This window comes from Cnephaeus nilssonii (assembly GCF_951640355.1).
Source record: "Cnephaeus nilssonii genome assembly, chromosome: 1".
Taxonomy (NCBI): Eukaryota; Metazoa; Chordata; class Mammalia; order Chiroptera; family Vespertilionidae; genus Cnephaeus; species Cnephaeus nilssonii.
The window spans coordinates 95,657,860-95,684,691 of record NC_137072.1 but is presented as its reverse complement, the minus strand read 5'-3'; the positions used below and the strand labels follow the sequence as shown (position 1 = coordinate 95,684,691).

Here is a 26,832-nt window from a genome sequence, read left to right as displayed (position 1 = left end):
TGCCATTTCCACTGACATGATGCCCTCAATATTTGCTAGCTTAGTGATGGGATATTTTGTAGGATATTATTTATAAAAGAAATTGGAAGAATCTAAATATCAGTAAGGAAAACGGTGAAGAAAATGTGAAATATTCTTATGGTGGGATAGTATAACTATGCAAAGGAATAAACTATATCTAAATTTATCAGTGGAGTCATCACAAAATTATAAGAATGAGAAAAGGTGTGGAATGTGTCCCATACATAATTTGTGTAAATATTAAAATAAAATACCCATATATATGTATATAAATATATATAAAATATAAAAATAAGCTGAAGGGTATATAACAGATTTATAATATGTGCATTTGGGGAAGGAAGTGAGGGGAGTGAATCAGCCTGAATTTTCAGGTCAAAGGGGAATTCAGCGTAATCTGCTATGTTTTATTCCTTTTATTTGAAACCTGTAAGTTGAGCCCTAGCCGTTGGATAGAGCATTGACCCTTGGACTGAAGGGTCCTGGGTTGGCAACCAATCAACATGTCTCTCTCACATCGATGTTTCTTTCTATTTCTCCCTCTCCCTTCCACTCTCTCTAAAAATCAATGGAAAAATATCCTTGAGTGAGGATTAACCAAAAAATAAAAACTGTAAGTTGAAAACGAATGGAATCTGTAAGATGAAAGGCAAAAGGAACTGTGCTTTAGAACAGTACTCTTGTCAATAAAATATATTGGGGTGGAGACTGACATTCCCGATACCGCTGTACATGCATACTGGAATGGAACAATCAAGGAAATGAATGGCAGATGGTGGGGTCCAGGTTTCTCGGAGTTGGAGTCGAAATGTACTGATCAGCTGGAGGAGGGAGGCTAGAATGATCCACAGGGTGATGGGTTAGAATAGGAGACACTTGGAGTTTATAGAGAACTCGTGTTTAACTTAGTAGAGATTACGTATAAGAACAGTAATGAGCACAGATGGTTACCTACAGGAATACTTACAGAGATGTGTATATACATGGGTTAGTATTCGCACATATAATTATTTGCTCCATCAGCTAAGAAGGCCTAAAATAAATGACACTAGAGTAGTAACAAACACATCTAGCACCCACACCCTGGTTTCTAATACCATTCTCCAGTAAAAGGAACAAGGCTCCTTGGAGAAATGATTCTGGAGCTGGAGCAGCAAATACATAAGAAGAACCTGAGCATCTTGTAGTGGCAGAAAGTAAGTAGTTCTTAAAAACAAAAAGAAAGAAAAGAAAAGAAAGAGGAAAAAAAAAAAGAAATTTCCACAATCACATGGTATGTCAAAGAGACCTAGGAGCCAAATACAAGAGCTTCCAGTGACCAAAGTTGAAATAATTTGAGCAACAAAATAAACTAGCATTAGATCATAACCCAAAATATAAATATTCATGAGTTGCTTCTGATCTAAATGATTGAAAAAAATTAACAAATGAGGGAAGAAGAGACAAATCTCTTGTGCAAAATGATTCCAAATTATGTAGATTCTTCACCCTGAAAGAGGGGAACCCCTTAAGTGTGGGCTGCACAAAGCAACTTCCTTCTAATGAGTACAGTATGGAAATGGGAAGGAGGTGGGGCAGTCACTTTACAGTGGAGAAACACAGCCAACATTGCCTCAGCCGGGTGATCAAGGTCAATATCAACACTCCTAAGTTATGTTGACAGTAAGTACTTTGACATGATGAAAATGCACTTTACCTCTATGATCTTCCTCCCCAAACCCATTAACTACAGTCCGATAATGACAAAAATATCAGGCAAATTTCAATAGGGGATTTCCTACAAAAGGCAAGACCACTACTCCTCAAAATGGTCAACGTCATCAAAAACAAAGAAAACCTGAGAAACTGTCAGAGCTAAGAGGCGCCTAAGGAGAAATGACAACTAATTGTAATATGAGGTCCTGGGTGGCATCCTAGAACAAAAGGACATTAAGGACAAACTGTGGCAAACTGAATAAACTACAGGCTGTGGCTCATAAAGATATACCCGTATGGGTTCAGTAATTGTAATAAATGGTCCAAACCAATGTAAGATGTTAAAATAGGGAAAACTGATGGAAGAGGGGTGGTAAATGGGAACTTCTAATTCTATCTGCTCAATTTTTCTGTAAGCCTGAAATTGTGTATACACACACACACACACACACACACACACACACACACAAAGAATATGCACTTATAAATATTTATTATAAAGAATTGGCTCTCCCTAGCTGATTTGGCTCAGTGGATAGAGGTCAGCCTGCAGATTAAAGGGTCCTGGGTTTGATTCTGGTCAAGGGCACATGCCCAGGTTGCAGGCTTGATCCCCCATAGGGGGATCTCTGAAATCAATAAAAATATATTTTAAAAAATATTGGCTCATCTGATTATGGAGGCTGAGAAGTCCCATGATCTGCCCTCTGCATCTGGAAACCCAGGAAAGTGAGTGGTGTAGCCCCAGCCTGAGTCCAAAAGCCCGAGACCCGGCAGTGCCGATGGTGGACGTCCCCGTCTGAGTGCAGAAGACAGTGTCCCAGCTCATGCAGAGAGTCAGGCAGCGAGAGGGAATGCTCCCTTCCTCCACCCTTTTGTTCCATTCCGGCCCTCGACGGATTGGCTGACGTCTGCTCGCATTGGAGAAGGCAGTCTGCTTTACTCAGGCTGCTGGTTCTGGCTGCTGATCTCATCCAGAAACACCTCCCAGACATACCCAGACAGTGCTTAGCCAAATATCTGAGCATTCCATGGGCCGGTCAGGTTGACACATACAATTAACCATCGCGTCCCCTTTCCTCCATTTACACTTGCATCTTGCGACACGTGGAATAAATTTTGAGTAACTGAGTTGCAGTCCACTTCTAAATGACCTACTATTGTGTTTGTATTTAAAAATTGAAGAGTCGGTTGTGAAGGTGATTCGTGACTTTGAAAAACACTAAGAACATTAAGCGAGGGCGGCAGGTGCAGCCGACCCTTTGGTCTGGTTTGGTTGGCATTACTCCGCAGTGGAGCTCTGCCTGTGCAGACTGGTTCTGAGCCCCAGGGAATACATCACAACCATCTTCGTCCCTCCACCTAGCCATAAGTCAGATGACGAGAATGCCACCACCCACAGCCACAGCGCGGGACATGCTGTCGTCCTCGTGAGCCGTGTGCCTGCAGGTGTGCCCGCAGGTGGGCAGTGCTGGCTGCATGGCCAGGCATGGGGTCCCTGCCAGGCACCAGCTGGAGAGCCAGCACAAGCAAATAAGTCATCTGAAGTCCCTGTCAGAAGGGAGCGTAGCACGTGACTTGAACAAGTAGCAAGAAAGAGGTTATTGAATTGAACAGCCTATATTCAAGTGCTGTGTCTTCTTAGAGAGGTGGTCTTGGGCAAGCCAGTTGATGCCTGTGAGCCTGGACATCCTCTTCTGCAACGCACCCTACTTCACAGGATTATGAACATTAAATGAGATTATAGGTGAGGGAGATAGTATACAAATAAATGGATTTTATTTTAATAATAAAGGGGGAGCTTATGGAAGGGAAGGAATGGTCCCACCTGCCTTACTTGGTGACTGGGTAAGGAGTAATAAGGCATTTACTAAAGAGCATGTTATTCAACTTGTTATGGCACCAGTTGGGGGTGGGGACTTCTCCTTTCCCTTCCAGCTGTCCCCGTGAGTAATGGGTCACAAACAGCAGCCCAGGGAGCACTTGCCCAGCTCTCTGCAAAGAATGGCATCCCTAACCCCCCAAAAGACTCCACCCTCACCTTTCCTGACATCCCAACACAGAGCAAAGGCAAGGACATACTGAGGTCACCAGGACAATGGAGAACACTTCAACCCCTCTGTTCTGTTTGCTACAATAAAAACTGCATGCCATCACCCTCAGACCCCAAAGAGTCTCAAATGGCAAGCTCAGGCGGAACGAACTGCACATGAAGAGCAGAGTGGGGGCAGGGGGAATCGCCATCTGCCCAGTGGAAAAGACAAATCAATTGAAGGCTTAGGAAATGTTCCCTCTAAGCCTTTGAAAGCAGGGGCTTAGATATATTATATCAGCCTAGAAAGAAGGAAAGGAAGATACAAAAAATAGTGTCCTTTTACATTTAAGTTCCCAGTTGTAAAGTACTCAATAGTTCATAAAATACTTCTTTTCTTTTTTTTGAGATGAAGTTCATATAACACAAAATTAACCATTTTAAAGGCAACAATCCAGTGGCATTTAGTACATTTATATTGTTGAGCAACTGCCAACTCTATCTAGTTCCACAGCATCTGGAAGTATTTCTTAGGCTAGAATTTTACATGTAGAAACTACATCTTCTATAATAATAAAAGCATAATATGCTAATTAGACCTGACGTCCTTCCGGATGACCTTCTGGACGAAGCCGGGCCTTCGAGGGAAGCCCAGGTTCTGGTGTCTGCTGGTGGCCCGAGGGAAGCCCGGGTCCCAGGTGCCGGAGGGAAGCTGGTGCCAGCAGCCAGGGGAAGGAAGGCCTACTCTTGCATGAATTTTGTGCATTGGGCCTCTAGTTTAAAAATATTAGAAAATTTTCTTAGACTTTTCATCAAATTTGAACTTAACTCCCAGATTGTATGTGAGCACTCAGTTGGATTATTGCTTCCTACCTAATAGGACTTCTCTTCGGTGTTTAAGAATGGGCCAATTTAAATATGTTTTCACACCTGACCAGGTGGGTGGGAGAGGTGATTATGGATTTCTACAGACCGGCGAAACCCCGTGTGTTTATGTTCATATGTGTTGATAGAGTGTTTAAACAATCCAATAAAAAGTTGAACATTATTCCAGACTTATGCATTTCTCCCACACAGGAGAATGTCTAAATATGTCTATTTATTCTGATTAATATGTGTCATGCTTCTTATGTTTGTAAATTCATGTATTCTATCAGTTGTGGAAAGTTCTCAGCCATCACCTCATCACATTATTACACAGGGTCGCACAAGCAGATTTATCAAGGGTGTAACTAATAAACATCGACCTAATTGCAAAATCAAATATAGCCCCTCAAATCTCCACCCAATCTCTCCTACAAACCGACAAAGTTGGTTTAAGTGAAAAATGAGCTTCTTAAACATTGAGGTCAGAAGGATGTGGAAAATCTGATTCTCTTTTGCTGGTGGGAGTGAATGTTCTACTGCCGTTGTGAACAGAGAGGGAGGCCTCTGGCTCATCATTTCTGCGACTGCCCTGGGGTCATCCATGCATACTCCCCATGGCTACAGAGCTAAGAAATAGGCTGGTTAGGAAACCAAGACCAGATTGCATCTTGCCGCCTCCACTCTTACTTCTAGCTTCTTAGACTTGGTCCTACATCTCTACCCCTGTTCTGAGCCACTGACCATAGGAGCTGGACTTCGCAAACGACTTGGACTGACTCTTTCTCTAAATCACCTCTCCCTGGCTGGGCCAATAGAGGCATGTTTCGTGTGTTACCTTAGAGCTATATCCACACAGAACCCAGAAAAGTCTTCCTGAAAACTATGGTAGCAATCTGCTCTTTTGCTATTTCTCTTTTTGCTAATTCTCAAATAGTAAGATAAGTCTGAGGCAGGATCCTGTCTCAGACGCTTGAGAAGTAACTGCTTCATGATTTATGAGCATTCCACCTACAGGAGGAATCGATAGAGAGAAGGAAAAGGAGAGAACAATCCAATAAGTAACTTTAGGCCTACAGCACGTTATTACTTTTCTGGAGTTTCTTTATACATAGTAGGCGCTCAATATATATCTGTGATTTGAATTGGATGAGGATATTTTTTCTTCTCTGGTAATCTCTAAGGAACATTTGCCTTGCTATATGATCAAATAATTATAGCATTTGGTGCCAGCTGTTCAACTCAAATAAACAATTATTTTTAAATAGCCTTCGATTTTTGTAGTGATTTGCTGTGTTCCCATCCTGCCCCTTCAGTGCTTGCTGACCATTATTCATGTGACCTCATATGGCCCATCTGGTCCAGGGGTTCCCAAATTCTAGATTCATGTATAACCTCATTTTAAAATCAAGATTCCTAGGTTCCCTAACCACAGTGCCCTTTAGGTCTAAAAAGAGATCTACTAACCTATATTTTAACAAGCCCCCTGAGTAATCCAGGTGCAGGTAATCCATCGAGCATATTTTAGAAACTGATCCCTAGACTTGACCCTGCCCTCGCCTCTGAGACCAGCTTATTTAGGGCAGAGAGACGATGAAGAACCAACCATCTGTAAATTGCTAGTGCAGTAATGCCACTCCTGCCCTGGGACATGATCTTCTTTGACTAGCCACAGTATTGTCTTCTTTTCCCTTCATGTCCAGGATCCAGGCTTGGATGTCGATAGCTGAGTCCATGATCTTCCTGGAGATGGAGAACTGTCCATTACTAAGTCCCCTATTTAATGTTCTGCCTGTCCACCAGGTCCTCCAGCCATGGCCAAGCTCCACCTGCATGCTTTTTGGATTCCTCCTGTGGCTACTGTTTACAGCCTTCTTTTTCCCTACTGTGCCCATGTGGCTTTGCTGGATGCCTTATCCCAGCACTAATACCTCGCTCCTTGTGACAGTCAGCCCTGGCTGAGGATGCTGACTGTCCTTATCCAGAATTAGCCAAGGGTAATAGGATAATCACTAGGCTGGCTACCCTTAAAGGTTCATGCTCATTTGGTCCAAATCAAATGCAGATTAAAATAAAAATGTTTTTTCCTTGGCCTTCAGGCTGATACACTGAGTTGGAGTTAGAACACCCTTATCTCAAAAGAGCCCTCTCTGAGCCCTCCTTGACCGTATGAAATAACGGAGACCAATGTAGAGTTCCTCCATTCAAGTTCCTTGCAAAAGGAGACATTGGAATCATCGTATACATACTGTTTTGTAACTTACCTTTCCACTTCACAGTATATTATAAACACCCTTCTATGTTATAAACTCTATGTTCATAGAGTTCTAGAACGTAATTTGATACATCCTTTGAATAAAGATATCATAAAATATGGCAATGCCCCCTTTTGCTGAGTACTTAGGTTGTTATACCAGCTCTTTACTGATAAAACAGATTCAGCAGACATATTCTGTTAAATCTTTAGTACATTCTTCATTATTTCCTAAAGACAAATTCCCAGAAGAAAAATTGCCAACTCAAAAAGTTTTATATTTTTTTTAAGGCTTTTAATACATATTGCCAGAATAACCTCCAAAGAAGTGTCGGATCAATTTTCACACCCATCAGCACCATGTGGATATTTTCCCACACCCTCACATAAAACTGAGCATGTTTTCCTTTGCCAATTTAATAGTAAGAAAATGATATCTTGCTCATATTTTGAATTGTTTTCAGTTACCAGTGAGGTGATAGTAGCATCACATTCAATGATGTCATACTTCTTTCATTTATAGCTGGGTACATCTGGGGCTTAAAAATCATACAACTGCCTGGCTGGCATGGCTCAGTGGTTGAGCATCCACCTATGAACCAGGAGGTCATGGTTCGATTCCCGATCAGGGCACATGCCCAAGTTGTGGGCTTGATGACCAGTAGAGAGCATGCAGGAGGCAGCCGATCAATGATTCTCTCATCATTGATGTTTCTATCTCTCCCTCTCCCTTCCTCTCTGAAATCAATAATTTTTAATCGTACTATTTTTTAAAAAGCACTTATTTTGTTTGAGAGCTTACATGTTTTTGATATTTCAGGATCCAGCATGTCATTTTTCTGTGTCACAAACAAACCAAAAAATATCTTAAGAATAGAACAATTTTTGTTGTATTACGTAAACTTCAGGAAAATAAATTTGCTACAAAATTCTGTATTTTGAATGTCTAAAATGATATACAATCTCATTTCTCAGTATGTGAAGAACTTATTATAATTACAATGTAGTTCATCTAATTTTACTTATAAAATAATTCCCGGGGGGGGGGGGGGAGCCATTGCCATTAAACAAGAAAACTGGTGGCACAATGATCATTGTAACCTATTTGTCATATTTATTGAGTGACTTCATGATGTGAATACTAACATAAACTTTCTTGATGACACACTAACCTGAACTTTCTTGTTGATACACAGGGACTATTAGGGGAAAAATATGGGAACATCCGGATCCCCGGAGAAGTGGAGGCCTCCGAGTTTGAAATGATTTTGGACGCTGCCATAGAGGCGAAGCTGGAGACCAAGTTACTGGAAGAGTGGTACTGTCGAGATGAGAACTCGGTGCCAGCAGCTTATTACCTCAGACCCAAATCAGAAATGCTGAAAGGCAATAAAAATGCAGTAAGTTACCCTTACTTTAAACTGCTTATCCAGGAGTGGTGGACTCAATGTCATTCTGTGTTGCTCCCTAAATTTCCTTTTAACAACAAAATCCAAAGCTAAGAAACCTTCTAATTTTTTTTTTTATCATCACATAAGGATAGTTTATTGATTTGAGAGAAAGAGAGAGAGAGAGAGAGAGAGAGAGAGAGAGAGGTGAGGAACATTAATCTGTTGCTTCCTGTACCCGCCCCAACCAGGAATCAAACCCATAACCTAGGGATGTGACCTGACTGAGAATCAAACCTGCAACCTTTCGGTGAACTGGATGACACCCCAACCAACTGAGCCACCGGGCCAGGGCAGAAACCTTTCCATTTTTGACTCGCTTTTCTCTTTAGCAGCTCAGACTTTCCTTCTGGGGTCACTTCCCTCTTCCTGAAGTGTATCTTTTGGAAGTTCCAGTAATGAAGCTCAACTAAGAGATACATTTTCTCAGTGTTTGTTTCTCTGAAAATATTACTTTTCCCATGTTGCTATATGTCTATTTATTCTGATTAATATGTGTCATGCTTCTTATGTTTGTAAATTCATGTATTCTATCAATTGTCAAAGTTCTCAGCCATCACCTCATCACATAAATAATCTTTCCTCTATTTCCTCTGTTCTTTCCTTTTTGCTCTTTTATTAGATGGACATTAGACCATCTCAGTCTGTCTTCCATGCCTCTTAATCCTCTTTCACATTATCAATTTTCTTACCTCTCTGCTTCTTTCCAGATTATTTTAGATCTTTCTTCCAGTTCATGTATTTTTTCCTTAGCTGTATTCACTCTGTCCATACAGTGAGTTTTCAAGTTCAACAGTTGTACTTTTAATTTTGTGAAAGGGTTTTTTTGGTTTGTTTGATTGCTGGGATGGTATTTTCAAATGTACTTTTATAGTTTCCTATTTTTTAATTCAATATTTTCCTTTAACATTTCATACAAATTTACTTTATGTTCTTAAATCTTAAGAAGCAAGCATCTTGGAATGAGGTTGATTCATACATGACTATGATGGAAACATCGTTGTCCCCTCTCCAACTTGAATCCTAACTGTATCCACGATGTTTCTCCTAAAACTGCATGAAGGAGGAAGAGAAAATGGGTGGGTCTCTGCATTGCAGGAGAGACTGATAAGAAGGCACAGATTCCATCCCTCTTCCAAAGAAGACAGCCTGATACATTTAGCCCCAGGCAGCTCTGAGAGGAGGAGAGCCCTGGGTTGGCAACCCAGTTCTTCATTGAGGGACCTTGCATATTTATTGTTCTGGTACTTAACATAAAGCGTTTTTCCATGCAATATGAAATAAGGTCAGAATCCTTGATTTTATTTCTTCTCCCTCACATGCATTTTTCAAAGTAATTATCTGCAAGCATGTTGCTTCTATGGAGAGAAATACTGGGGTAAACCCAAACCATTTCCCAGTTAAATGAGCCAAGAGTAAAGGTAGTAGCTAGTCAATGTAGCTGTCTAAACACACGATCCCTCAGGAATCCAGGTCCACACGGTGGTTTGGGAGCAGTTGCTCACGTGGTGCTGTTTCGCTGGTTTTAGTTACCCCTTCTTCATTTGATTCTAGGATCCTCTGGGGAAATTTAAATTATTCTCTAAACCACACATGCTATTTCTGCATAAATGGTTGTTAAATATGACTATTGAACATGTATGTGTGTGTGTCAAGCTAATATTCCAATTTTCAGCTGTGTTTACCTTTGAATTGCATGACTGGGAACATTTCTGATTATCAGTGTGAATTTAGTTTTCTACAAAAATAGTATTAAGTCATCGACTTAAAATGTTGGCCTGAAATTATTACATAAGTTGTGTAACATGCATCTTAAAATATCTAACATGTCATTCATCCAAATGTTAGGTTTATTACAGTTCATAATTATTGTCAATTGATTGTAGACATAAAACTTTTTGTTGTTGTTAATCCTCACCCAAGGATATTTTTCCATTGATTTTTAGAGAGAGTGGAAGGGAGAGGGAGAGACAGAGAGAGAAACATTGATGTGAGAGAGACACATCAATTGGTTGCCTCCTACACACACCACAGGGACACGGGGATCGAGCCTGCAACCGAAGTACATGCCCTTAACCGGAATCGGACCTGGGACCTGACACTCCAACCATTGCACAAAACCGGATAGGGCAGTGGTCGGCAAACTCATTAGTCAACAGAGCCAAATATCAACAGTACAACGATTGAAATTTCTTTTGAGAGCCAAATTTTTTAAACTTAAACTTCTTCTAACGCCACTTCTTCAAAATAGACTCGCCCAGGCCGTGGTATTTTGTGGAAGAGCCACACTCAAGGGGCCAAAGAGCCGCATGTGGCTCGCGAGACGACCACTGGCTAGGGCAACATAAAACATTTTTAAATACTGTGGAGGAGCAGGCAGGAAAAGGGAATTGGTTAAAGGCTTTGAAAGGATGAGTGGGAACACACAGAATGTTGTTGTGTGTTGGGCTACCTCTCTGGAGCCAGGGAAGGTCTGCATGGATCCACTAAAAGTCCTCTAAGAGCAAATAGAGAGCAAGTGTGGTTGGAGGAAGCATCAAGGTGGGATTATCTTAGGTGGAGCCATACACTTTGAACTTCAAAACAGGAATGGCAGCTTACTCTTTCCATTTCCTGCAAAATCTGATTTTACTAGTATTTAGCCCCGTCATGGATACACCATACAGTACCTATAATTTTTACCTTTGCTTTCCATGTTGGGAAAATATTCCAGGTTTTGTGAAAATTCCATTCAAATACACTCTTTAGACAAAAAAATTTAATGAATGAATATATGAATGTTACTTTCTTGGTGGGCAATCCTCCTGCTTTATTTCCTAGAGGATCAGAAAAACAAATGAAGAAGAAACAATGAAAACAATTAAATTATAACATATGAATAAATGAACAGTTTAACTGGCTGGGTCTGGTTAAACTTTCCTTCCTCTTTAGAGAATATTAAAGATATGATTTTGTTATGACATTTGTATCAAAAATCAAGAGGGAACGACATGGTATAATAAGAAAGCCCAGCAAATACATCCTGTTTGGATTCACACCCTTGTGTAACTTGGGCAAGTTCACATACAACATGGAAGCAATTTGTAACTTTTGGAGTTAGTGGGAGTATCAAGTGAGATACTGTCTGTTAATCTCCTATCATAGTATTGGCACACAGAAACCTTCAAATAATAATAGTTCTTTTGCTCTTAAATACCAGTGTTTCTTTGATGGTTTTAAGACGTATCTCACTTTCACATTTCCATAGATGCAGCCTTCTGCCCATGCGGAGAATGAGAAGACCTGGCAAGAAATATCAGATGAGATCAAAAAGATATTTAAGGCTGCTGTGAAACTGTTACACGAACAGGGGAAAATGAAGCACAGCCAAGCTAAGAGGTACCTGTTCTCAGGTAATTTTTGTAGATCCTCAGTGCACTAAGGAACAGATAGATAATAGACGCATTCACTGCTTCCCTTTCATGGTTCGGCAAATTAAATTTTCTTCACTACCTGGTAGCATTTAATTTTCCTAAATGTCTCCATCTCCTGGAGAGACAAATGTTCTTTTGTTTTTAACTCATCGATAAGCCTTTACTTCACTTGAGGACTTCTGCAGAAAATGTAATTTTTGAAAGAAGTCAGAGCACGCTGGATATAATAGACCAGACCCAGCCAGTGTTACTCAGTTAAACTGTTCATTCATTCATTCATTCACTCACTCACCCACTCAGTAAGCATTCATTGAGTTTATACTATGTGCCAGGCACCAGGGATACAATCATGAATAGGAAGGCAAGGTCTCTGCTCTCCCAGAACTTATTTTTAGTGTGTGGCGGGGGCGGGGGAGGGGGGAGAAATAAATGATAGGCAAGTAATCAAATAAATGAACAAGATCATTTCAGAAAGGATAAGTGATGTGTATAGAACAAAACAGTAATAGGCTGATAGGGCCTGATGAAGGAGGAGTGGGTCCAGATTTAGATAGAGTGTGCAATAAGGAAATGATGTTTGAGCTGAATGACAGAAGGAATCAGAGCCAACAGTGTAGCATTTATTTTGAAAGTCGATAGTAAAGAATTACTAAAGAAAAAGCAACTGTAGTTGCATTTTCAGATTGGTTTAGAGAATGATAGCAAAGCATTTGTGAAAACATAAAACAGCACTTGATACTATTCTCCCTGGATACATGGATTCCAGCTCAGAGAAATTATAAATAATTCTGACCAAGTCATTCTCTGCAAGCTGTCAAAAATTAGGTCTTATTTTAAATCTTCCTGAAAACACTAAAATTGGCAGGAATTAGTAGTGTCTTCCGAATACACAGATGAACAAACATCCCTGTTCCTTTGGGATCTTGTTGATCCATTTTTGAGGCTCTGAATCTTCATCGTTATCAAAGGAAAAACCACCCTGTTTTAAAAGCATGCTGTGTTAGAAAAAAATAATGCCCACAGCAAAAGCTTTCCTATTCTTGGTAAGAAACATCAGTTTGGGGAAGGCATCCTCTCTTCAGAATCATACAGCTCAAGGGTTCAGATATTTCGTCACCAAACACTTTCTTCTCATTTTCTCCACACTAAAGAACTCACTCTGTTCACATAGATATTTAGGAGGATAAATAATTTGATACTATGTAGTATGAACTACTACAAGTCGTCTGTTTTCTGCTTGGGGTTACATTGCTTACAGATATACATGCTCAGAACAGTTTTATTTATTTTACATTTCAAACTCATTTTAAGACCATATCTGCACAATGAAAATTGCTGGAGAAATACCCACCCTTTGAAATGGATGTACAGATAACCCTTGAACAATGTGTGGGTTAGGGGTGCCAACCCCCTGTGCAGTCAAATATCCATATATAACCTGACACCCCCAAAATTTAAATACTGATAGCCTACTGTTGACTGGAAGCTTTACCAATAACATAAACACTCAATTCACACATATTTTACATATGTATTATATACTGTATTCTCACAAAAAATTAACCTAGAGAAAAGAAAATATTAATAAAATCATAAGGATGAGAAAATACATTTACAGTACTGTACATATTTATTGAAAAAATTCCACATATAAGTGGATCTGCACAGTTCAAACCCATGTTGTTCAAGGGTCAACTGTAGTATCTATCTATATATCCTACCTAATAATAGACAAATATGCAAATTGACCGTACCTTCGCTATGCCCGCGATTGGCCAGGAGGCGCAGGGGGGCGGGACTCTGGGTGGCCAGGGTGGCCGATTGGGCCGGCGGGACGCTGAGCTCGCGTCGCCAGCGGCGGCTCGAGCTCAGCGTCTGCGCCATGGCTGTGCTGTGGCACAGAAGGGGCCTCTGGGGCAGCGAGCTCACGTCCCACCATGGACCATCAAAAGCAGGGGAGCTGGGTGCCTGTCCACTCAGGCACCAGGCCTTTCAGAAGCCTCCGCCGCGCTGGAGGCTTCTGAAAGGCCTGGTGCACCAGCGATCAAAAGCAAAAGCGTGGGAGCTGGGTGCCTGTCCGCTTAGGCACCAGGCCTTTCAGAAGCCTCTGCCACGCTGGAGGCTTCTGAAAGGCCTGGTGCACCAGCGGACAGGCACCCAGCTCCCCTGTGATCAAAAGCGAAAGCATGTAGGGGACCCTACACGTGCATGATTCAATCATGCACTGGGCCTCTAGTCTACACTAATAAAAGAGAACTATGCAAATTGACCACACCTCCATGATGCCCATCAGCCAATCAGGAGTGAGTATGCAAATTAACCCAATAAAGCTGGTGGGTTAATTTGCATACACAGGCATGAAGCGGTTGGGCAGGGCAGGACACCTGCTATGAGGGGGAGGATGGGAGGAGGAGGGAGCTACAGGAGTGGCACTGCAGCCAGGAGCGAGGACTTGCAGGCTCCCAGGCGGCTGGGAGCGAGTACTTGCAGGCTCTTAGGTGGCCAGGAGCAAAGCCAGGGGAAGGAAGACCTATTCTTGCACGAATCTTCGTGCAACAGGCCTCTAGTATATATATAAAAGCCTAAGTGACCATTACAACCGAATGACCAGAACAACAGGTCAACCAGTCGCTATGACGCGCACAGCCCCCCACTGGCTGGCCAACCTCCAACCTCCCGAGGCCCCTACCTCCACCCCCACTGGCTGGCCCCGATGGCCCCAATCGGGACTGGGCAAGACACTCCAATCTGCCCCAATCGCCGACCAGGCCGAGGGACCCCACCCGTGCACAAATTCATGCACCGGGCCTCTAGTATTTTATATTTTCAGAAATCTTGAAAATATGAATACTAACTAGAATCTGGAAAGCTTTACATTTTTATATAACAGGAGAGGAAGAGAAATAAATTAGACCTCAAAATGGTACTCTACAGTCAAAACTGAGGGGAGAGTACAGAGATTAATGTCTCATGAATGCTAGTTACCAGGGCTGGGCCTATCCTCCTAATGTGTCCTGTACCAGGTGCTGTGACTGGTTCAATTTTCGGATATTAAGAAAATGCAAGGACAGAAAACAAATACTGCATAGTAAGGAAGGGTGAAGTTTATAATATTTATAGACAAGTAAATATCAGAAATTATTCATAAAAGTCCCCTGAAATCATGACGATGCACTTTGCTTCTAAAAATAACTCTGGAATTGACTTCATCTTTGATGGCTCTTTTATTCAGGTATATTTATTAGGTCTAGACCATCAACCAGGCACTCTTATGTACAGTCTGTCTTTTTCCCCCTGAGCCAAGCTTAGGTGGGCTCTACCAACTTGCTTTGTCTGTATCTCTTTCTATGCTGCATTTATTATCAACACTCATGATTGCTAGTATTCGTATTTTCAAGATTTCTGAAAATATAAAATATACTACAGTTGACCCTGGAATGTACTCTTGTCCCTAGAGTGATATCCATGTCAGGTTACAGTTGACTTGTTTTCAGGAGTCAGAGGTAGCAGTGCATGTCCTGGTTATCATTCATTATGTGTAGAGATTATGGTTTGGCCACGTGTCTCTCTTCCTGATACTGAGAATGCAGCACCCAGCCAATCCAGCGTGGCCCCTGGCATTTTACACAGATGCCTGGAAAAGATGTGGGCCAAAGGCTGCTCTCTGCAGGCGCTCATCAAGTCAAGGTTTCTTGAATCTTTCCTGGTCTACATTATCAGGAGTCCCTGCTCTTCTATAAAAAGAAGACTAGACTGGCCTCCTTAATCAAGTTGTCTGATTAAAACCCTTAGTAAAACATGCTGACGCAGATGACACAGCTCACTCAACACTGGTGGCTATAAATATATCTTCTTACAAATATATCTTCTTAAGTCACAAATTCTGATCCATCACTATCATCACTGAAGCAATATTATTACGGGAGTCCCACTAAAAGGCATCTTTTTAAAATAAAATCCCCACATTCCTTAATAGTCACTGTATAGAATACAAGTATGTTTCAGGTTTCGCTTGATGTTGGAGTTGTGGACAGCACATGGCAATGTTTTCCGCTTATGACCAGTCCTGTGTATTCTGAGCGCCATCCCCTCCCCCATGCTCCCATCAGACTCCAGCTCAGTGCTTACCGTATCTTCTGGCGTATAAGACGACTGGGCGTATAGAAGATTTTCCTGGGTTAAAAAATCGTCTTATACGCCGGAAAATATGGTACCTCCTTTCCTGGCCTCTCTAAGTGGATTAGGGTCACCCTCCTCCCCACCCCAATTGTTTTCTGTCACTGCACCATGTTATTCTCCTTCCTGGGACTGAAATAATCATAATACATTTATTAGTGGTGCTCTGTGGTTCGTGTCTGCTGTCCTCCACTGGACTGAGAGCTCCATAAAGGTTTTTTCTCTCAGCATTGTCTATTTTCTCTCCATTGCATCCTGAGCAACCAGCAGCATGCCTGGCACATAGTAGGTGCTCAATAAGACCAACTGGATGAAGGGATAGCAAAGGGGGAGGGAGACTAGAAAGAAGGAAGTGAAGGCAGGTGGGCAGTTTAACAAGACTGCATGCCTTAAAATTCATTTCATTCATTTTTATTTTTCTTCCCTAAAATAATGCACAAGTGATGTTTTTCTTACGACGGATCTAATTTTAAATGTTCCTATGGAGCCTTGAGTGATTTATAATGTATATTTACTTGTATGTAAGCATATGTTTTATAAGCCTTATCTTAGAAGAAATAAAATTACATACTAAGTCATTTTTCTGTACCAGACCTGATAGATATAATGTGGTTTAACAGTGACATGGATAATTCAGATTGATCAATAATCAGAACAGGATTGTATTTTAAACATGCTTTTCATATTGATTTTTACCCGTAACTGTTTGGGGTACAATGCACCTCAAACAAAATGGTGAAGCTACATGTAAAGGGGAGACTGACCAGGAAGCAGTAAACTGGATCTGTCATTTGGCCTCCTCCTCATTCTTTCCTGGCCCCAATGGGTCCCTGCTCTTCACTCTTAGACCCCTGACGTCTGAGAGGAAAGCTAAGTAAGGAGTAACCTAAATATAAACTTGGTATGCTTTCTTTCTTATGCTTATGTTCAACCTCTCCTTGCTACTGGGGAGAGAATGAAAGAATTGTATTTAAAACCCATTGTTCTGGGTTCCAGGCTATGTGGGAAACACAAATAGGAAATTAAGGAGTGAAGAAATTGTTCCATAAAATAATCTGCCACTAGGACTGGAGAGTTAAGAGCTGGGCTGACAGTCTGTTGCTTCTTTGTTTCGTGCAATAAGCTGATTTTGTTTGCTTTCAGCTATAGAGGATGAGTTTGACTTCGCCCTAGGCAAGCAAACTCCCGCATTCCTGAAGAAATGCGTCTGCTACATTAGGAAAATTGCTAACATTGAGCGATTTGTGAAAATCCCAGAGATGGGAAAATACATGGATATCACTGGGACAGACCCGAGGATTATCCGTGACCCAGAAGCCCAAGAGAAGCTGATAAAACTCAGGGATGAATTTATTCCTACGATTGTTGCGTCATCTAATCTCAGAGTATACACGTCTGTTACTCATTGTGACATGAAACTCGGCTACTCCCAGGAAATAGAAAATCACTACATAGAAGGCCTTGGCAAACAATTTTACGAGGACATGATCGATATAATTCAGGCAACGGTACAGCAGAATTTTGACACTGAGACTGATACACTCTACGACGAAATCCTCCAGCATTCCTCGTTGTGTAAAACATATGCCTCTTTCTACGAGTACAAGTGCGAATCTCTAACCAGAGTCCATAAATACATCCTCCCGAGCAAAACCGGGCACATCAACCCGCTTATTATATATGGTGGACCATGCACGGGGAAGACGCTCCTGCTAGCTGAAGTGGCAAAGAAGGTAAAAGCCTATTCTTTTACGTGCATGTTTATAAAAAACTTACTTTTGGGAAACGTTAAATTGACCATATTCATTTCCATCTTCTCTGTTTACTATCTGGATTATAATTAATCTTTTTGGATGGCACTTCGGTGTTTCCCTTTTGCTGGTATAACAGGCGAATTGAAAGAGGAAGACTCATAGGGTGCGATTACAGGGCAGCTTGATGTTTCCTCCCACTGTTCAGACTCACGCTGTGGGGCTGGCCTTCACTCGAATGGAAACCAGTGTGCATCTCCCAGCTCTCCTCACCCCCCAGCAAAGACACTCTCCAGCTGCTTCTGGACATGAAATCAGTCTCAGTTCCGCAACTAATATTTCCAGTCTAAGATGATAATTAAAATTTCAGTCTACATTTCTCTCCCCCAGCAAAGTATCTACAGTGGTAGGCAGGGGTATGGCCATCTTTTCTTTCTTTAAAAAAAGAAGATTTTTATTGATTTTGAGAGAGAGAGAGAAAGAGAGAGAGAAGATGGGAGAGGGAGAGAGAGAAAAACAGATTGGGCCCACGACATGGGCGTATGCTCTGACCGGGAATTGAACCCACAAACCTTCGGTGCACAGGATGACGCCCAACCAGCTGAGCCACACCGGCCAGGGCTCCTTTCTCTCTCCACACAGCACTTCTCCCCCTCCTTCCCTAATACCACATCCAACCACCTTTATGACCCCTACAGGGCTGCGGCGGAGGGGATGTAGGAAAGGTAAGGGGGCCAGAAAGTTCTGGCATGACCAGTACTGCTCTGAACTGGGCTCTGCACCCTCTGGTCTCGGCAGGTGTTGAGAGCTGCTTCCTGCCTCTTCTGCGGCCTTCTCGTGGCTTCCTGGAGGCCCTTCCCTCCCACGCCCCTTGTCCTGGCCAAGCATCTCTCAGAGAAATTGTTTTCCAGCTTGTCACTTCCTTGGCTCCTAGTCAGTCAACAACACATTTGTAAGTATCTTTCTACCAAGATCCTCTCCATAGCCCAGCAAACGAGAGAGAGAGAGAGAGAGAGAGAGAGAGAGAGAGAGAGAGAGAGAGAGAGAGAACTAGAATGAAAGTCAAATTAACTTCTCCAACTTTGTCTGCTGCCAACGATTTAACTCTAAGCAAGTCATTTCTCCAGCCTGGACCTCGGTTCCCACTTCTGTTAAATGACACTGTAATTCCCATGTTCCCTACAGAGAGATAATTGAGAATGATGAGTTCCTGTTTATATAGTAAACTATTATAAAGCACAAATTTAGCAAAACCCTTTGAACCAGATTTAATCAGATTTTCATAATAAATAATAATCATGATGAACCTATAGCATGACAACATAGAAAAATGTCTCTGAAGCATAAAAGATTATATTCAGTGTCATTTTAGTACTATTTTATTGCATTTTAATTAACTGGAAATTAAAATTGTTCAGCCATATATGGTATTATGTGATCCAATTAATGAAAAGATTTTACTTGATAAGGCATAAATTATTGTGTAAGCTACTTATTAAACACTTACTAGGCACCTACTATGCGCCAACAACCATGCCCAGAAATGGGATTCAGCATTTTAAAATGTCATGACCATACTTGATATTCAGGTTTACTCTTTATGAACCACTTTGTAACTTTTAGACTACAAGCTGAATGTTGCCTTTGGTTGAAATATTACTACTCACTATTTTATTACCTTTAGATGAGTGATCCTGAGGGTCTCACCTAAAGATTTTAGGGCGTGAGCTTTGTGACAGCCCTTTGACCTTCTCGGAAGGTTCTTCCATTTCCTGGTTCTAGATGACTTTCTGCATGGCCTGGGTTCCCAGAAGTCTGACCTCTCCCGAGAAGAGATGTTGCAGTATATGAGCACGTGACTGTGTCTTACCATGCTAAACGCCACCTTTATGTTTTAGGCTTATGGCTGGCTACATGAACACGCAGGACCAGAATCAGACCCAGTAATAGTCGTGCGATTTCTAGGAAGCACAGACATGAGTACTGACCTCAGGACGCTCCTCCTGAGTGTTTGCGAACAATTGGCAGTGAACTACCGGTGTCTGGTTCAAAACTACCCCAAGAAGATTCATGACCTCCGTGACTTATTTATAAACCTTTTGAATGAGTCTTCACAGCAGAGACCTCTCGTAATAATATTCGACGCCCTAGAGCAGCTCTCAGAGAGTGACGAGGCCAGGAAGCTTTGGTGGCTCCCTGCTCACCTTCCCCGCTACGTACGGGTAGTCCTCTCCACCCTGCCCAACAAACACGGGATCCTGCAGAAACTCAGGTGCCTTATCCACGAGGAAAACAACTACATCGAGTTGATTCCCCGGGACAGGAAGATGTGCAGCCAGGTCCTCAAGCACCAGCTGCTGCGCGTCAAAAGGAAGGTCACCTCGGGCCAGCAGATTTACGTGAACAACGCCTTCTCCAAGTGCACGCTGCCCATGTTCGTGAACCTGACCTTCAGGGAGGTGAGACACTGGCGGTCTCACAAAGATGTCGATGAATCCTCCCTCTGTGTCACCGTTCATGAGAGCATAGAGCAGCTCTTCTGGTCCCTGGAGAAGAAGTGTGGTCAGAAACTGGTCTCCAGGGCTCTTGGTTACATCACCATGGCCAAGATGGGTTTGAGTGAAATGGAACTGGAGGACGTGCTGGCCCTGGACAACAGTGTCATGAACGAGCTCAATGAGCACACCAGGCCCAGCAATCCCCTGAGAGTACCTTACCTGTACATCGCGAGGCTCAAGGAGGGTCTCAGTGGATACTTAATAGAAAGGCACGTGAAGAACGTCACACTCCTGGTCTGGGCCAATAGGCACCTGCAGCTCATAGCCCAGAAGCTGTACCTGAAGGAAGACAGTCACCTGCACGAAATGCACACCATCCTGGCAGACTATTTTCTGGGCGTCTGGTCAGGGGGCAGGAGGAAGGCCTTTTGCCTCGAAGACCCCTACTTGAATGGCTGCCTGGACTTGGAGAGCAGAAGCCTGCCGGAGGAAGAAAAGCACTTCATGGAGCAGGCTTCCTTCGACAGACAGGCCCCAGACCAGCCCTGGGTTTTCCAGTGCAACCCACTGGAGCCCGACATCTTCTTCGTCAACCATCGGAAAATGTCCGAGCTCTTGTACCACCTGACGAGGTGTGGGAAAACCGACGACCTGCTGTACGGCATCATCATGAACTTCAGCTGGCTTTACACCATGATCAAAATTGGCCAGTTCGACAAAGTGCTCTCGGACATCGAGCTGGCTTACAACTACTCGCAGGAGAAGGAGATGAAGTTCCTGGCCAACACCCTCCGCAGCCTCAAAAGCAAGGTCATTGCGTTCCCCGGCTCCCTTTCAGCAGAGCTTCAGCAAAGGCTGCTGCCCGTCCTCAGTTCCCTGCCCAAACTGAGACACCTCCTCCTGGAGTGTGACAAGGACGGGCCCAAGTATTGCTCCATCGTGCCGCTCCATTCCTCCATGGACGTGACGTACAGCCCGGAGCGTCTTCCCTTGGCGGCCAGTCACCTGCACGTCACCGAGATCCTGCCTACTTGCAACCCCAGGACTGTCCTCACGGCTTTGGAGAGCGGTTCCATCAGCACCTGGGATGTGGAAACGCGTCAGCTTCTCAGGCAAATCACAACAGCCCAGTCCGTCATCCTGGGCATGAAACTCAGCGGCGACGAAAAGTATCTTGTGGTGGCTACGACCAATAACACCTTGTTGATTTATGACAACGTCAATTCTTGTCTCCTGTCCGAAGTGGAGATCAAAGGGACCAAGCACGGAAGCGGCTCCACCTACATCAATGGGTTTACACTGTCCGTCAACCACGCCCTGGCTTGGCTCGAAGCCAGCAAAGACGTCACTGTCATCGATCTGCTCTACGGGTGGCCCCTCTACCAGTTCCACTGCTGGTACGAAGTGACGTGTGTCCAGTGCTCTCTGGACGGGATATATGCTTTCTGCGGGCAGTACCTGAACACCACCACCATCTTTCACTTAGGGAGTGGGGAAAAGTTATGCACGGTGACGTCCGAGTTTTCCGGTGGCTTTGTGAAATTTCTCCTTATCTTGGACACGGCTCAAGAAATGGTCATGGTGGACAGTGAGGGAAGCCTCTCCGTCTGGAACACGGAGGACATTTCCAGCCCCCAGCTGACCGACGACTTTGACTGCCGGAGGGAAGACAGCGAGGTGGTCAGCATCGAGCTGTCGGAGGACCAAAGTGCAATTCTGATCTGTAAAGCCCTCAGCATTGAGCTCTTAGACACCGGCCTGTGGAAGGTGGCCGAGAAGTTCCGGGCGAAGCACAACGAGCGCTTCATATCGGCCGTGCTGTCCAAAAACGGAGACTGCATCATCGCCACCATGGAAAACACCTCGGCCGTGTTCTTCTGGAGGCGGGACACGGGCCAGTGCATGGCGAGCTTACAGGAGATCTCGGGTACCATCGTGAAGCTGGTGAAGTCCAGTCACCACAACATGCTGCTCTCCTTATCCACCAGCGGCGTGCTGTCGATCTGGGACGTCGACATCATCACGGCTATGTCCAACATCGATAAGACCGGGAAGCCCATCCAGAGCCTGATGTTGCCCGCGAGAGGGGAGATCATCTACTCCCTCGATGGCTCGGATTGTGTGCATAAGTGGAACTTCAGCAGCGGGTTCATCGAGGCGGTGTTTAAACACGAGGGCGTGGTGGAACACTGCGTGCTGACGTCCTCCGGAGACGTGATGGTGACCTCGGACGACAAGAGCAGCCAGTACGTCTGGCACACCAGCAGCGGGGAAAACCTCTTCCGAATCAACGGGCAGCGCATCTCGCAGCTGCTGATCACACACAACGACCAGTTTGTGGTGTCTCTGTGTGAGGAAAACGCCTCCCGGGTCTGGAGGCTGGCCACGGGCCACAGGGTCTGCAACATCCTCACCTCGCTGCAGAACGCCTTCATCACCTCCGCCAACACCTTCGTGGTGGGGATGACCCAAAGCAAAGTGCTGGCCGTCAGCCTGTGGACGGGAAGCATCACCAAGAAGTTCTGCTGCGAGGACGGCACCACCATCGTGAACTTCAAGCTCATCCCCGACTGCCCCGACATCATCGTGTTCATCACGTCAGCCGAGACGGTGAACATCTGGAGCCTGACCGACGAAGTCATCTGTCGCCGCGTGCAGCTTCCGAACAACTTCCTGAAGACTCTGGAGGATTTTGAAATTTCTCCCAACGGGAAGTTAGGCATCATCTCCCGGGGAGATGAAAACATCAACGTGCTGGATCTGCACAGCGGTAAGCTACGGGTGGTGCACGCCTCTGGGGTCATCTGGAGGCAGAGGTTGTCCCGGGACGGTCGCTACCTGGTGTACATCTGCTTCCGAAGCGGGGAGGACGAGGATGAGAACGGTGCCGTGTCCAGTTTAATCGTCATGAGGCTGGCCGACGGCAAAAACATCGGTGCTTGTTCCCTGTACAAAACACCCACGTTTCTGGCCCTCTCCCAGAGGCACCTGCACATCGTGGTGGGTTTTGACGACGGGAGCATAGGGATCTACACGGTGGTGGACCGTGTGGACGCTGCCCTGAAGATTAAAATCGCCACTTCGAACAGCAGGCAGATATTCAACAACGCGACACAGACCTCCAGGGCGAAGTGCAGTAGCTACTGTTTCAAGGCGTCTGTGGATTGCCTGTGGAGAGAGTCCACTGAGGTCTTTGCAAGGGACAGTCCTATCACGGTGAGTGAGCCCACCGAGCCCAACGAGGCGACACCCTCCAAGAAACACAATTCTTGCTACGACCGGGTGTGTGCTGCCCTGGAACCCAGGGGCCACAGCTATGGCCCTGATAACTGACGAAAAGGTTTTCCCTGCTCATCAGAGATACACGAGACAGGCACAGAAGAGCGGTGGGCGGAGTATCTCCTGCATCCCAAATGATAAACTACTCATTTCTTAACAGACGAGAAAGGGGCCGGAGTCCCAGTGTGACTGATTCATATGCTCCTGAAATGCACCGAAATGGGAAATCAGTTTTGGGTTTGTTCTTTCTGTCAAGTTTACCCAGGATCGAAGTCCTGAGACTTCCCTAGAGAATTTGTAGAAATCACATTTCAATGACTACATCACCTGGGGAGAGAAGGCGGTTTTAAAACGGTGGGGGGAGAAGCAACATAACTCATACCCTGGGTCCAGCTGAGAGCGGCTGGAGATCAGTCGGACTGGCACCGGTTTTATAGAAATCGGGTGAAATCGCAAACACACGGGGCTGTTTGACTTCAAGTGATTGGGCGGCCATCAGTAAACACAGCCTTAATCTCTCCTTGCATTTTACAATCCTGACAACTGTGTAAACCCAGTCTGCAGAAGGAAGGCCTAACCGTGCCAAATCATGTATCGAAAATGCCCAGACAGACGCCCAGTTTCCCAAGAGAAAGGGTGTGCAAGGTGAGGCCGCGAACTGGACTGGGACGAGAGCTACCTGCCACCGTCATAGGGCTACCGAACCCGCAGAGTCGGCCTTCGTGAAAATACAGTGGCGACAATTGCATGCCGAGGTTTCTGTGCCACGGGACATACGGTTTTTGAAGCTATTTCCTGGGCTGCAAAAGAACACATTTACTAAGGAACCACCATCTTTTCGTGTCTTTGTGCAATGCCTACGTGTGCTGGGTGCAGAGAAGATTTTCAGGAAGGGCATTACAGATTTGGTCCAAGCACCTGTTCATTCCTCTCATCGTACTAACAGAAGTCTGTGCTGTTCAGCCAGTTGTATGGAAGCATAAGTTATTTCCTAAATCCCTGCAGTAAATCTTAACAGAAAGAACGCTTTCTCGACACACCATCTATGAAACACTGACGACATCTGCCTTACTCTTACTCCTCCTCTTTCCTTGGAAACCCCAGATAGGTGACCAAATTCTCTGGGACAAATGGAAGATGCCTGTCTTTGTGCTAAAATATCCCATACATCTTCGGGGTGTCCAAAGGCTCTTTATTGTCCCTGTTTGTAATCGCTTTCTTACTTCTGCACACTGTGTGTTTGCTTCTTTATCTGTCTCCCTTTCCGCTCGAGGACTCTTCAGAGACTTTTCTAGATGTATTCACTCTCTTTTTAAAAAAACTATGTCACCTATTTAAAAGAAAACATTACATCCCGAAAGGGGAAAGTGATTTTCTTCGCGTGGCATGTCCGTGGATAACTTTCCAAAGGGGGTCGGTCGAGGTGGTTTCGTTTTGTTTGAAAGGGGCAGCTGTGACTTGAGTAGACAGAATAACGAACAAGGAGCTGACTCGCTTTTGGACCCGCACTGCCATGAACTCATCACATATCCGTAGACAGATCTTTCACCTCCCTGCTGTACTGTTTTTGTAAAGTGTAAAATAAAGATCATGGTAGCATCTGTGATAGCCCTCACAGGGATGTAGGGGAGCAGTGTAAGAAAAAAATATATATAGTGACATCTTGATTGTTGGAAAGAGATGTTATTCAGAGAGGAACACCCAATCCACAGTGAAAGACTTTTGTCAGGATGTCCCTCCTGGTCTAGCTACCAGCCAGGGAGGTGGTACCCAGAGAAGGCCCAGCCCAGGTACAGATCACCTGGAATTTACTGTATGAGGCGATGCTTTTTTTTTTTTAGCACTTCAGAGGCAACACATCTTATTCCTGTCATTATCCGTTGGACCTCCATGCCACACATTTCTAAGAATTAAATGCCTAGATGGATTAACTGTAGTGTGTGAATGTTCCATGTAACAGCCAATAGAGTTTAACAAGTGACTTGAATGATTTTTCCTAACTTGTTTGCAAACTGATAGCTCATATTGAATGTTTTTATGTAAACTTTGTATTGTTGGGAAGAATTACCCAATCAGAGATTTATATTTTCATAAATGTTACATTTAGTTAAATTTTGTTACAGAGTTGTTACACTAGAAAATTATTGCAGTCTTCAAACAATATACAGTCTTGTGTATGTATTGTTTGTATGAATAAAAGATAAACTATGTAAATTTGTGTGGCATTTGTTTTTCTCCCAACTTAGGCAGATGTAGTTAGAGAGTGTTGGTAATAATAATCATTATTATTCGTGCTTACTATATACCAGGCACTATTTTCAGAGCTATACATGTACTAAACCATGTAATCTTCACAATAGCTTTACAGATGAAGAAACCTAGACACACACGTCTAGGGAGAATAGCTGAACAGGACTTCAATGCACAAACAATGTGCTTTTTTCTCAAAGCACATAAAAATATAGCGTTGAGTATCCGGTAGGCACTTTCTGATAATGACCTTTAAGATATTTTCTAACTTTCAGATTACAGACCAGGCTGGGCGCTGAGGATTCCTGGGGTTCTTTGCAAACTCTCCGGATCGTCAGGTGTGCCACAATCGTTGGTACACTATTCATTTAGCAAATATTTATTGGGGCATATATTTGGCCAAGAGCACAAAGGTTAATAAAGTAGCTTGTGCCTTCTAGGGTTTCACAGTGTTAACAGGAAAACAAGTTCCAGGACAGTGTGCTTCCCGCTGGAGCTGGGGGTGGCAGTGGGAAGGACGATAACCAATGAATCGTCCACTCATAAACTCCCTGCAGGTGAGACACCCGGGGACTTTCCCACATGCACCTCTTCTTTTTGTCACCTATTGGATCTGAGAATCTCACACACACACACACACACACACACACACACACACAGGTGTTTTTTTTTAAACAGGGCAGCAATGGAGGGCTTAAGTGGTGATAACTAGGAAATGATCAGGTGAAATCTTGTATCTAGCTCCATGAGAAAATCATTCTCAGAGAAACTTAAAATCAAGATGTTAAGAAAAATATTGACTTATCCGTCAGGCTTATTGCCTCCATTTCATATGGCTGAGACTGGTTTCTGTTTAAAATTTACTCCTCCTGAAATGATTCCACTACCCGTGCCAGGGAATGCCTTCTTGGATTCTAATCTAAATCCTTTGCATCGAAGGTTAAGCCCTCTTCTCTTTTGGTTCTCAGAGAAAACATAGAGGAATTGACCAATAATCCTATATAATAAAGAGCTAGTATGCTAATTAGAGCAAACAGCAGAATGACCATCCAGACGACCTTCTGGACGAAGCCTGGGCTGTGAGGGCCAGCTGAGGCTGTGAGGAGCTGCAGGGGCCGAGCCCCTTGCACAAATTTCGTGCACCAGGCCTC

The 26,832-nt window shown here is 43.8% G+C and overlaps 1 protein-coding gene across 1 annotated transcript in view; it reads left to right on the top strand.

Moving 5' to 3' along the window:
* Nucleotides 1–23,601, top strand: part of NWD2 (NACHT and WD repeat domain containing 2) — a gene marked incomplete at its 5' end in the record, with an annotated part of 134,806 nt that extends 111,205 nt beyond the window's left edge. Inside the window, 4 exons of the mRNA XM_079776677.1 lie at nucleotides 8,063–8,266; nucleotides 11,562–11,706; nucleotides 17,047–17,636; nucleotides 19,553–23,601. Of these exons, the coding sequence (XP_079632803.1) occupies nucleotides 8,063–8,266; nucleotides 11,562–11,706; nucleotides 17,047–17,636; nucleotides 19,553–23,485 (4,872 nt within the window). The 3' untranslated portion in view covers nucleotides 23,486–23,601. The remainder of the gene's footprint in view (nucleotides 1–8,062; nucleotides 8,267–11,561; nucleotides 11,707–17,046; nucleotides 17,637–19,552) is intronic.
* Nucleotides 23,602–26,832: the final 3,231 nt, after the last annotated feature.